The sequence below is a fragment of the Peromyscus californicus genome, unplaced genomic scaffold (genome assembly GCF_007827085.1).
Source record: "Peromyscus californicus insignis strain IS unplaced genomic scaffold, ASM782708v3 Scaffold_4__1_contigs__length_199733344, whole genome shotgun sequence".
NCBI lineage: Eukaryota > Metazoa > Chordata > Mammalia > Rodentia > Cricetidae > Peromyscus > Peromyscus californicus.
Window position 1 is genome coordinate 63,622,628 of NW_026294562.1, and position 13,287 is coordinate 63,635,914.

Genomic DNA, 13,287 nt, shown 5'->3' on the forward strand with positions numbered 1-13,287 from the left:
GACGAGGCTCCCCACACCTCCAAGGAAAAAATGTTCTCGGAGCAGCAGCCTCAGCACCTGGAGTTGCACCCCACTGCTCTGGGCTTGGTTCTGTACGGACTGCCTCACCAAGCCATCGTGTGAGCTAAACCCTGGAGTCTGGAGCCACTACCCCGAGCTCTACCCCTCTGAGGCTCCTCTCCACTCAGGGCTCTTTCCCCACTTTCTGGAGCTCACCCCAGCCTTGACACAGCCTGGTGTCTGTCCTTCTGTCCACCATACATAGTCCTGAGAAGACGGCTGTTGCCGGGTATACCACCTAAGCTCCTGCTTGTTAGCCCCCCAGGTTTGTTCTCAGTTTCAGTGCTTTAGGAAACAACTAAAGTTTACAAACAGCTAAGTGTGTGGTGTGTTTCTGGAAGTCCAGGACAGGAGCTGGGGCATCTGGTTATGATCATCAGCACATTCCGGCACCATCAAGGCTTACAGGAGACGGTATCCTTGTGTGAACTGAGACCCACCATACCCACCCCACAGCTCTGGAGATATGTGTGGTCCTCTGCCCCCTACTCTCCTGGCTGCTGTGGCAGGGCTTTTGGGAAAATACCCATCTTATATATGATCCTTCTGCAGTTCCAAACAGGCTTTTCCTGACATGGTACTCAAGGGTGGTGCACGAGATCCTGGAGGGCCCTTTTAGCCATGGACTGCAAAGCCCAGCTGTGGATCTTCTTTGCCCATTCTGGCTCTCTGGCTAGGAAAGGGGGGAAGAAAAGAGCAGTCCACAGGGCAGGAGCTTGAAGCTCCAGTGTGGTCCATTCGCTTCCCTGACTGCTACCTCTGCTAAGGGGTCAGGATGGGGCTGTTTCCCATTTTCTCTGCTAATGATGCAATGCTACAGAAAGAGGAGAGGGTCATTTCGCCTCCTAGTTCTGGTAGCCCAGGGGACTGTATCCAGCAATGGCCTTCTTGCTGATAAGAGTTCTGTGTCCCAAAGGTGCTGCACACCTCTGACAGTGAAAAGCAGGGAGTATACCTTCCCTGGTTTCTGTCCTTCCTCTTCCAAAGCCACTAGGAGTCAGTCATAGGGTCTACACCACGACCTTGTCTCAGTCACTTCCCAAGCTGGGCCCCAAACACCCACTTTTTCACACCTCACAACAGGCAGTGACTTCTGGATACCAACTCTTTGTGGGGGGGCACACACAAACCATCTCAGAAGTGGGACTTGTTCTTTGTTCTGAACTAGAATTGTGAAAGCAAGGGATCCAGAGCCACTGACAGGTGTTCTTTGTCCTAAGCCTTGTGGGGCCCAGAGCTGTCTCCCCAGAACTGGTGTCAGATGGGTATCCCTGGGGGAAACGTCACCCAAGGAAAGGGCGGTCTGAAGGAGGCATTCTTGACATCTGAGTGCGTCTCCAGAGTGCCAAGCCTGCTCAGTGGCCCCTGTACCTTGATACTCTGTACTCATCTTTCCCTGCCTCTGGCTGTGGACAGAGGGACTGCTGCCAGGGCTTCCTGGATCAGGACACACGTGGTCAAAAATTGTTTTTTTTTTTTATAATAAGCACAAATGAATACCTACTAAAACAGCTGCAGAATGGCGATGCAGTCACTGTCACACAGCACTGCGCATGCCAGAAGAGATTCATACAAAACAAACCCTGCAAATCCCTCCTCCACCCCGAGTGTAGCCTTGGATAACTCTGTATCTCAGAGAAGTGGTGTTTCAGCCCCCACCCCACCCCCATACATATACCTGAGTGTAGCATGAATCTTAAAAGTTCTTATTAATAAAAACAAACCTGGAGTCAGGTATTGGGGTGAATGCTGGGAGATCAGAGAAGCAGAATAAGCCACAGCCACCTCAACTTGCCAATTCCTCAGCTGGTCCTGTTTCCTCAGACTGGAAGCTTCTGAGTCCTCATCCAAATGGATCTCAGATGAACTGTGCTGCTCAAAGCCTAAAAGCTTAACCAGCCTAGTTCCTGGTTTTCATGCCTTTTTATACCTTTCTGCTTTCTGCCCTCACTTCCTGGGATTAAAGGCTCACTTCTTGGGATTAAAGGCGTGAGTCACCATGCCTGGCTGTTTCCAGTGTGGCTTTAAACTCACAGAGATCCGGATGGATCTCTGCCTCCCAAGTGATAGGATTAAAGGCGTGTGCGCCACCATTTTCTGGCCTCTATATCTAGTGGCTGTTCTGTTCTCTGACCCCAGATAAGTTTATTAGGGTACACAATATTTTGGGGAACACAATACCACCACATCTGAGTGTTTAGAACAGCCTTGCTCATGATGACCAAACACCAGAAATTGCACAAATGTCCTTCAGTGAGCAGAAGACAACACCCATGTCACATCACAGTGTGGACCAGTGTCCCTTCACCATGATAAAGAATATAGGCGGATTCTGGCTCACAGTCTTGCACTGAGCCTGTGAAGAGGCAGCACAACACGGTGGCGACTGTGGTAAGCAGAGCTGCCTACTTTATAGCCGGGAGGCAAAAGGGAATGAGGCTGGAGGCCCACAAACCTTTTCAAGGTCCTACACCCAAAGTCCTAAAGAATCCCTCCCTAACTGGGCCCTGTCTCCCATAGCACCACCCTGGGAACTGTAGATGTAACTAACCGTCTTATTAAATAAGAAACACAGAGCTGATTCAGAGAAGAAAGCCAAGAGGTCAGAGCTAAGAGCCTTACCCTTCCTGCTTCAGCCAAGAGAGCTCTCCGAAGAGGGGCCTACTTCCTGTCTGTTCGTCTTTATATAGACTGTCTGTTCTGCCTTCTTATTGGTTGTAAACCCAAACACATGACTGCTTCGTCACTGCCTGTATGTACAGCCCTCCAGGTCCTCTATGGTATTGAGATTAAAGGCGTGTGTTTCTAATGTTGGCTGTATCCTTGAACACACAGAGATCTACCTAGCTCTGTCTACCAAGTGCTGGGATTAAAGGCATGCGCCACCACCGCCATGCTCTTGCTATGGCTCTAATAGCTCTGACCCCCAGGCAACTTTATTTATTAACATACAATTAAAATCACATTTCAGTACAAGTAAAATACCACCACAGGGAACCAAGGTTTTGACATATGGGTCTTGGGGAATACTCCAGAGTTGAACCATAGCACTCGGTCTTATATTAAAAACAAAAACAAAAATCAAGTCATCAATAGAGTCACCTAGATGGACCTGGAGGGTCCTTGCTGAGAAATGAAAGCCCCTGTAAAAGTTACAAGATTTCATTATATAACATCAAATAGCAAAGTATAGAGACAAGCAAATCAGTATTGCCAGAGCATAGGGACAAAGCTGGAAACAGCGGTAGGGGGCCTGGTGACAGCCCCATTTGGGTCTCTACTGTGGCAGTGATACCCGCCTGCACAGGAGACAGTGTTGCAGAGCTACTACACATAGGCAGAAGCACGTTGACCTCACTAACACCTGGGACCCACATCACCATCTCTGTTTGGCTGTCCCTGACAGTGATGAAAAATGTCACCACTGGGGAAGGAGGGGGAGGGACTGAAGGCCCTTTATCCTGAAGGTTGGGATTCAAAGAAAACCAGAGACAGCACCAAACCCCGGAGGGGAATTCGCGAGGACACAAGAAGTGCTGCCAGAGAATACCAAAGTCAGTGTTGGCTGGAGATGGGTTCTCTTTTCCGTCCCACCCCCTCTTCTGTGCCACAGTCCTGTGCTTTGTTCCATGAGCTGGTAGAACAAGGGTCATGCGAACACTGAGATTCCAGGACAGTGAATAGGACACCTGAGATGGTGGCCCAAGCCTCGCAGGCAGGGAGCACGTGGCATGATCCACCTTCATTGGATGATGTGACACCACACATCAGACAGCTGCCACATTCACAAGCAACACAGAACGGCGTGCAGCTTGTTAAAAGTTGTTGGATTGTGGAATTTTTCTCCTTTTTCTAAGCTCACTTGAAGTCGGGTGCCTGAAACCACAAACAGTGCGGGCATGGGTAGGGGAGACGCACACTGTTTTTCTGACTAAAGAGAATCTAAACCCACCTGACATACAAATATGTCAAACAAACGTCTTAGACGGTGTTGGAAGAGTTATGTGTGATTCTCTTCTATTTTGTTTCATGTTTTTCCTTTTTAAAATATGTATCATACTTGTTCCAGAATTTAAAACACACACACACACACACACACACACACACACACACACACACAAAGCTAACTAATGACCAGGGGATAAATTCAAATCTGAGCAGTACTGGAAATATGAGCTTTCTTCTACAAAGACGTTGGCACGCACCCAAACAACAAGAATAAAAGCTTCTAGAAATATTTCATCTGCCATATCACATTCTTCACCTCACACCGTGTCTGCTCATGTGAGAAATATTAAACAGTGAGTGCTATTCCATGTATCAAAGGCGTTAAAATAACTTTCTGAATTATGTCCCGGCAACATAACAAATCACATTATCAATTAGCTCCTGCGGCAGAAGTGGCATTCTGTAATATATTCAAGCATGAAAAAAAATTGCATAGGTGAAATTTATGTAACCCTAAAAACTATGAGGAGGAAAAAGATTGCTTGGGATTTATTGGTCATAATGGGAGACAGGATGTAATTCCAGCGGTGGATGGCCTCCGAGTAAGGCACCCGGCCCTGCCTCTGAAGATGCCTCTCCTGGAGGCAGTAGACGGGAGGGTAGGCAGGGGCATCAGACACAAGGGTGATGGCTACTGTCCACATCTAGCCTGGACTTCCCTGATGTCAGACGACCCTGCACAGGTGGGTAAGGTGGGGATAGGGCCCTCTGCAGGTTGCTGTCACTTCTGAGCCAGCACAGTGAGAAGGGGCCGTGCTGGATGATCTTCACATCAACCTTAAGCACTCAATAGCCCCGCCTTCTCCTCTGGGACATTCCCAGGGGAAGCAGGGGCCAGGAGTTAGTGTAGGGCTAGGAGGAGTGGGAGGCCAAAGGTCTGACCCTATCCAGCCCCCTGACAGTAGTAAAGGAAGCTGTTTGCATATCCTCCAGCCCACAACCCACTACAGATGCTCTGTAAGGGTCTATTTCAGGCCAGCCATCTCCACTATAGCTGGTCAATTAGCTTCTTAAATGCCACTCTATTCTCTTTATGTGGAGAAACTTTCCAATTTTTAAAATGAAGATTTATGTTAACTGTTTATAGAAGAAATTTTGGAAAATAAGAAAAGCGTGTAGGGAGATAAAACCTCTCTTCAGTCCATATCAAAGCTGCATCAAGGCTTGGTGGGCGTTTCTCCCTAGCATTGTCTCATTTCTCCCAGAGTCTTCACTTTGGGAGGTGAAGTATATTGTATCTCACAGTTTTTAACCAAAATCCCATTTAAAATATCCTTTCTTTCCATCTGGTGTCAGCCAAGGCTAGGAAAAGGCCAGAGGTACCTGGAAAAGCCCCTCTGCTGATCCTGTAGCCCTTATCCCAGTATTTAGGACTCTCTAGGCACAGAGCTTTGGGCTGTCTGGTGGGCCATATAAGACAGGGACAAGGGAACATGGGGGACAGTGGGGACTACCGTCAAGTGGCCTGCAGCCCTGGGCAGAAACACAGATGGGCACAACAATCCAGCAGCCGTCCGCTTTGTGCCTGGTGCCCTTGCTTACACTCCTTGTCCATTGCCTCCAGCCAAGAAATTCTGAAAGGGAGAGCTGGGCACCTTCTTCTGGGAAGTTTTAATCAAGCATGAGAGCCAGGCCTTTGAAGATCAGGCCCCTTTCTGCTTCTATCCACTCAGGAGTCACCCCTGGTTTCTGGAGGGGAATCACCAAACCCGAGGTCCACATACTGCACTGACACTTCCCATCCATTTCACATGAAGCTCTCCAGAACATCATTCTTGGGGGTCACCCTGCTTAGGGTAGCACCCAGATGGTGGCCCCGGCCCCCTGTTCTGTTACCTGCCCAGCCTTAGGCCACCACCTGCCCCACAGGAAACCATAACCTCTTGTGCCCAGATCTGTGCCCAGGTTCCCCCAGGGCCATTGCATGTAACACAGAGTTGCTGCTGGAACTTTTGGGGCTCCCTGAATTATCCCTGGAATTCCAAGGTAAGATTCCCCTACTTCCCCATTCGCCAGACTGCCCATCCACCAGTGCCCATCCACTTCCCAGAAGCCTGCCTGCCCTGCCCAGCTTGTCCTGCCTGCCCTGCCCAGCCTCCTCCTCTCCAGTCAATCCAAGCAGTGAAGTTACAGCCACAGCTAAGGTAGCCTCTGGCTGATTTGGATTAAGGAATTAGGCAGGTTAATAAAACTAAAATGTTCATAGACGCTTGTATATAAATTTCTATTAAGTTGCCTTGTCCAGCATTGGTCTGTAATAGTTTAATTTCTGTATTAAATAATTAAAACTCTATTTTCAATTGCTGTGAACAATTGTTTTCCTTAATGATCTTCCTAGAGCAGCCAGTAATTTTATATCTTGTAAAAATGATTAAATGGCATCATTATCCCATATCTCTGAAATATAACTCAGCAACTCCCAGAAAGGCCATTTGTATTCAATTAATGCTCCCTCACATTAAGCCAGCACAATATTACTTCACGCCACACATAACCCCCACTGTCCTCTCCTTTTATTATGACGATGATGAACAGAGAAACAACCGGTTTAATTATCCCATTTCCAACAGAGAAATCAATTTCAATACGTCTTCACCCCTTATAAAAGAGGCTGCCCGGTCCCTGGGAAGGGCAGGGCAGGTGGGTGTGTTCAGGTGCCTGCTGCAAGCTTGACCACGGACACAGGGAGCTGACCCCAGGAGAGCCGAGAAAAGCAGATCCAAGGCTACCCTCCTCGGTGACCTTGGAGACTACCCTCCTCTGTGGGCAAGGTCAGCAGCCTCTCCACTGTATGTTATATCTGGTTTCCTGGCTCTCTTCCACCTGTACCACCCCAGGGCCCTACAGCCTCCAGAGAAGGGATCTGAGGGACCCCAGGGCCGTGGGCTTCCAAAGGACAGCCCCACTCATTCCCTCGCTGGGATAGACACCACCCTCACTTCTCAGATCAAGGTCCTGTGGGGGTTTACCGCTACACAGAGCCTAGCTCCCTCGGCCAGGGTGATGAAGGGATGCTCCCTGCCTCGCCATTCAATCACTACAGTGCTGTGGCCAGTGCAGTCCAATCATCGGGGCGTTTTTTATCACAATTCACAGAGGCCCATGCAATGACTAGATTAATACCCTGGTGCCATCGGCTAATGGCCCAGATAGATCTGATGACCAAATTACAGGGAGTTCTTAAATGTCCTTATTATAGATTTTAATCTTTGTGACGAGAGGTGAGAGACAGTGTCGCTGTGACAAGGAGGAAGCAGTTGCCCCCACTGTCTTTGCTTTGAACCAGGTTGATGAGGGGGATGGAAAGACCCGGTGACTGAGCAGCCAGGCAGAGTCCAGGGATGACCCTGCCTGAGTTCTACAGCCTGAGCTCAAAGCAGAGCCTGCTGGGGCTGGCTGCAAGTCTGACCCAGTAGAAAACTGTGCAGGGCAGGTGGGTTTATGTGGGTGTTTTCAAGGGTGTTAGTTGAGGACTTTTCCTGAGCAGCCCAATCTCTGAATGTCCTGCCCATTGGAGAGAGCTTGGAGATCCCAGACCATAATGATGGACAGTATGCAGAGAGGCAGCTCAACCCTAGCACCTGGATGCCCATATTCTGCCAAACTCAGTGTTTCAGGGAAGTCAGGTATTCACTGTGCTTGCTGTGGCAGAGACAATGCAGAGGCACCTCAGGGTCCCTAGGTTGCAGTCTTGCTCTGCAGATTGTAGGAATTAATGAGACTCAGAAGATCCCTCAGTAGCAGAGCCCTTCATGCTTAGAGGGAGCATAGTCACACTCCTGCCTGACGAGTGTGGCCGTTTTACCAAGTTCCCTGCAGAGGAACGCCCCTTTCTACAGGCTGAAGTGAAACCTGACGACTGGCACTTGGCAGCTTCTTCATGCAATGAGACAAAATTTACATGCTGAGGATTACAGGGTCACAAAGAGGGACCTGGGTATCTGAGGCCCTTAGGATTACCTGCCCATCCTGGGCATCTCACTCAGGATGACAGAGTGACAGTATTCTACCTCAGTGTGTCACTAACTAGAACTCTGAAGGCTGTGCCCAAGAGTAGGGCCCCACCTTCCTTTCTGCTTGTCCAGATTCAAAGTCACTTGAGAGCGGGGTACTTCAGCCAAGGACTCTACCCAGATGAGAGCAGGGAGGGGTGGGTAGGGTGTGTGAGCTGGCTGGGCTGTGGAGAAGGTCTAAGGCCAGGGAAGGCCGTCTCTGCTCCACTGTTTTGGTGTTCTACTCTAGCAGTTATTCAGCTCCTACCTCCCCGATTCCCAGAGTGGAAAACCAGGAGAGATGCTGAGTATGAGCAGTGTTGCACGAATCTTAATTGGTCTTATAATAAAAACCCAGAGCCAGATATTGGAGTAAATGCTGAAAGATCAGAGAGACAAAGGAACAAGCCACTAGAGAAACTTCTCACCACTACAAAATCCTCAGGCCAAATGGAAGGCGAGATCCTGTCTCCACAAATCCTCTGACTGAATGCCTCTGAGTCCTCAGCTGAAAGGCCTTAGTTCCTGTCTCCTCACACCTTATATGCCTTTCTCTGCCCAGCCATTTCACTTCCTTCCTAGTGCTGAAATTAATGGTGTATGCTTCCCAAATACTGGTAGCAAAGGCATGAGATCTCAGGTGCTGGGATTAAAGACGTATGTGCTTCCCAGTACTGGGATTAAAGGTGTGTGCCACCCCTGCCTGGCTCTGTTTCTCTCCTAGACTGAATCAATCTCATGTAGACCAGGGTGGCTTTGAACTCACAGAGATCCAGATGGATCTCTGCCTCATGAGTGCTAGGATTAAAGGTGTGTGCCTGGTCTCTATGTTTAATCTAGTGGCTGGCTCTGTCCTCTGATCCTCAGGCAAGCTTTATTTGATACACAATATATCACCACAGAGCAGCCAGGAAGAAATGCCCTCAAGTCCTGCAGAGCCCAGGCTCAAGCCATCAGGGACCCCAGAGCACCCCCTCTCCCCAGTCTAGTGCCTCTGTTTTCAGGGGTCAGCTGCGGCTCCTCCCCCTCTTCTGTCTCCATGCCTGGTTCTTGGCTTCTAAATTAGTCAAGTAGATCATGCCCCACAGGCTTATGCCTGTATCATCCTGAAGAAGGGCTGAGGGTGGGCAGTGAGGTGCCTTCCAGCAACACAGGACATATTCATTAGACACACAGAACAGGCCTGAGTGGATCCTGGGAGCATTCTTTGCTATTTCCTAGTGGTTTCATGGTTTTTGCAATTATTATAAGTAATGGTTTCTATTACATCTCTTGGTGGCATTACCATTATAAAGAAATGTTGATTTTTTTTTCCTCCAACCCATTTACTCAGAAAATTGATGGAATGTCATATCAGTTGCAACTAAAAGCTAACTAACATCACTAGCAAGTAATGACAACATATGCCTTCCCTTTGGTCCCATGCATCTCATTTTCTTCTCTCGTTCCATTGGGATGACCAAGATGTCCGTGATCACATTAGACAGCATCAGTGTCAGCAAGCATTTAAGTCTCCCCCAAAGCCCTAAAATTCCCTTATTAAAGTGTGGTTTCCCTGGGGATTTGGTGGGGGTAGAGGAGTGGAGAGGGTTGAGATAGGGTCTGTAACATATCCCAGGTGACTTTCAACTCACAATCCTCCTGCCTCTACTTCCTGAGTTCTGGGCATATTTGTGTCACCATACTTGGCTTACCTTGGGGTGGGGGTTAAAACGTGCTTGCTCTATAAATTTAAGGAGGTTCCTTTCTGCTCCTACTTTTAAAAAGAATATAGGAGTCCTATGTAGGCTACTCCATCCTCAACTGCCTTTTGGGAAGTATTTTTAAAGGATTGTGCAGGTCTTTCTTCCTTTTAGTCCATTAATGTGGCAAATTCATCGAACGGTTTCTGTTGCTGAGTCATGTTGGTGTTCCTGGGTTGAGGTGACTAGATTATTGTGAGATGTTGGTCCCATTAGTACTGTTTTACAATTATCAAACAACCCTACAATTTGCTTTCCTGACTTTATAATACTCCTGTTCCCCATCACTCACCAGACAGCTACCTCAGATTTCTGATCCCTTCTCCCCCTCCCTGTCTTCTCTCCCCCTCCCTGTCTTCTCTCCCCCTCCCTGTCTTCTCTTCCCTTCCCCTTCTCCCCCTCCCTGTCTTCTCTCCCCCTCTCTGTCTTCCCCTCCCCTTCTCCCCCCTTCCCTTCTCACATCTTCTCCTCTTTCCTTTCCTTTCCTTTCCTCATCCTTTCTGCCTCTATCTAGCAAAGGGATGGGGGCAGTTCCCATGTCCCTCAGCAGGAGGGTGCTTAGATAAAGACTGAAATTTGACAGTGGGCTGTGGCCTGAGACCCAGAAGCACACAGCAGGCTGCCCTCTGTGTGGAGCACCGCTGATCTTAGGCCACACCGATGTCTGCTTGTATCCCTGTGTGAAAACTCCGCAGTGTCCCTGAGACCCCCTTGAGCCCTTCAGAGCAGGGGTAGGGCAAGGCTGGGAGGAAACATCTCACCTTTTGGTCACAAAAATTGGAATCAACTACAGTTATCAGACTTCTCTACAACTTGGTTTTCTCACTCTACAATGCAGCCCCCCCCAAAAAAATATCTGGTTGAGCTGCAAACTTATATTGGAAAATGCGGGCAGAAACATGCCTATAATTTATTTCACTTTCTCTCTGCATCTGGATTGAGCTCTTACATCGGAACAAGGCTCCATTGCCCAGGAGAGTTTCCAGTAACCTCCTCTCAATCCCTCAGGTGGTTGCCCTGATGTTATCTGCTGCTGCCTACCTCCTCTCGTGGCTCTATAGGAATAGCCCGCTGTGCTTTCCCCATGGGCCCTTAGGCCTGAATGAGCTGTGCAGCGGTGCCCCGGTGATGCGCTTAGTTTTGTAGGACCCACGGAGCTTAGGTCCACTATAAACCCACCGATGAAGAACGTCAGGGGAAGATTAAGTAGTATCTGGAGCAACATCAAGGTCTTCCCACAGTACTTCCGTCAACCTTCATGGGCACTCCTCTTCCCCGGAGGACCAGGACACCTGCCTGCTACTTCTTGTGTCTTGTGCCTTATCCCGCTGTCAACAGCCAGGCAGTCCAGCATACAGGGCAGCACACAGGAGGAAAACTGCTTCCCTGGCACTTGGTTGCCTATGAAAGAGCCAAAGTTTCCTAACTGAAGAAGCCAGGTGACAATGTCACCAGGTGTTAGGTTGACAATGGGGTTTGGCTGCTCTGAAATGCTGTTTCTTTCTGTTCCGTGATTTCAGGTGTGAAGGGCTGGTCACACTGTCAGGCTGGCTCCTCACTGCCACCTGGAGGCCACATTTGGAATGGCTTCTGGACTTACTGCTGTGGTGGGCCATACTGAGCTGTGATGTGAACCCTGCAAGTGATGATGATAATAAGCTCAAAGAATTTGGGAAGTGAGGACAGGCCTGGCCAGAGAAGCAGTGTGGCAACAGGTGATACCAGCCACCAAGTCATACATCAGGCTAAACACTGGGTCCCCTAGTTCAGCCTGCCTGCTTCCAGGAGCTCTGCTTGGTGCCTGGTTATCACCTTCTTCTCTGAGGTCAGTGGTTCTGAGTGCCGACAGTAGTGTCTGAACTGAAGCCTCGTCACCTAACTGCAAAGCATAGACAAAATCATCTGCTGCTGCCAGCTTATGGTCATCGGGCCTGGGCATTGAGAACAGCTAACTGCCCCAGACAGACTTCTGCTAGGGCAGCTGCTAGTAGGGACTGGTAAGTCAATATTCCCTGCCACATAGCCTCTCCATTCTGTTCACTGATTGTTAAGATTGCTATAAAGTAATCTATAGATCTAGCGACCTATGGACCTGGTTTTGATTTGCAATTAGAGGTTTCAATGGGGCTCAAGTCAGGGGGCCAAGCCTGGCTGGTTCAAACCTAGGATTTGGCTCCCAAAGGGCATGAAGGGATGTCCTGATGGATCCTTTCTACCCCTCTTGCTTGTCTCCCGGCCTCCCCATCTCCTGGCAGCTCCCTTTCCCTGGAGTCTAGAAGAGAGCTTTGGATATCTGCAGCTGTGTGGTCAAATGTACATGTGATTCCTCAATTTCAGACACACAGGACATTGCCTAGAGAAGCTTCTTCCAACCCATCATCCCCCCATGGTCATAAACAATGTTGGCTGGCAGCTTAGGGGCCTTTGAAGAGGGCCTCAGGCTTCTCCTAGAGCATCATACTACAGGACTCCTGGGGTAAGCACTCAATATGGGACTCGAAGGGTAAGTCCCATGGTGCTCCTAGGGTAAGTGCTCAAGAGTATAACCCCACCCAGTGAAGCTCACTCACACCCAAACTCGCAACTCACAACAGACCCAGGCACCGTGAGTGCTCTCCACACTTTCCTACAGAGGACAATCTGGGTTAAGTCCTCTGCTAAAGGCCAAAGCTATTTTGGGAAAATGCAGACGTCATGGAACAGCTTTCTTCACCCCCTTCCCCATGAATTGAGAAAATTGTCAAAAATAATGCCAAGAGCCCAGTTAACTCTGTAGGGTGAAACCACAGCTCTGCAGACTGGTCAGGATCATCAGGAGTATGGGGATATGCCAGGGACCCCTTGAGGTTAACCTGCCATAGGCTAGGGTTAGAGGTGTAAAGCATTCCCCAGACTAACTTCATTCCAAACACAGCATCTTAGGCCTGCATCTGGCCACTGCACCCCTATCCCTCTCAAAGACACCCCTGCAGGGCCCAAGGGGTGGATCTGATTTCATAATTTGTTCTTTCTCCTTCTGATTATGCTCTTATGAACAGGCCAGAAATATTCTACGTGTTCTTCATTTCATGTGTGTATTTCCTTCTTGTGTGTGTGTGTGCGCTCAAGCGCATAGAGAAATCTATGGCTACAGCAATTGGGTCTGTCTGAACTTAACCTCACTCAAATCAGTCTGTGAGCTTAAACAAACGCAACGCTTCCAGGAACACTCAGAGCCTGATCCGTCATGGAGAATGAGCCACCTGTCTTGCACTCATTTCTAAAGACTTGAACTCTCTCTCTCTCTCTCTCTCTCTCTCTCTCTCTCTCTCTCTCTCTCTCTCTCTCTCTCTCTCTGTGTGTGTGTGTGTGTGTGTGTGTGTGTGTGTGTGTGTGTGTGTGTGTATGTGTGTGTGTGTGTTAATAGGAATGATATGTGCTCCCAAGAGGAAGCCCTGTGCCGAGCAGCAAAGGAAGCATTGGGCTGTCTGTCCACCAGTCCTGCA

At 49.0% G+C, this 13,287-nt stretch overlaps 1 protein-coding gene across 17 annotated transcripts in view; it reads left to right on the forward strand.

Annotated features, from left to right (window-relative positions):
• The window catches only part of Cfap46 (cilia and flagella associated protein 46), a 95,979-nt gene extending 95,600 nt beyond the window's left edge, over positions 1 to 379 (forward strand). For all 17 annotated transcript variants that reach the window (XM_052761173.1, XM_052761175.1, XM_052761185.1 and 14 more), the window contains one exon: positions 2 to 379. In XM_052761173.1, coding sequence (XP_052617133.1) covers positions 2 to 123 — 122 coding nt within the window. In that variant the 3' untranslated portion in view covers positions 124 to 379. The remainder of the gene's footprint in view (position 1) is intronic.
• The last annotated feature ends 12,908 nt before the right edge of the window (positions 380 to 13,287 follow it).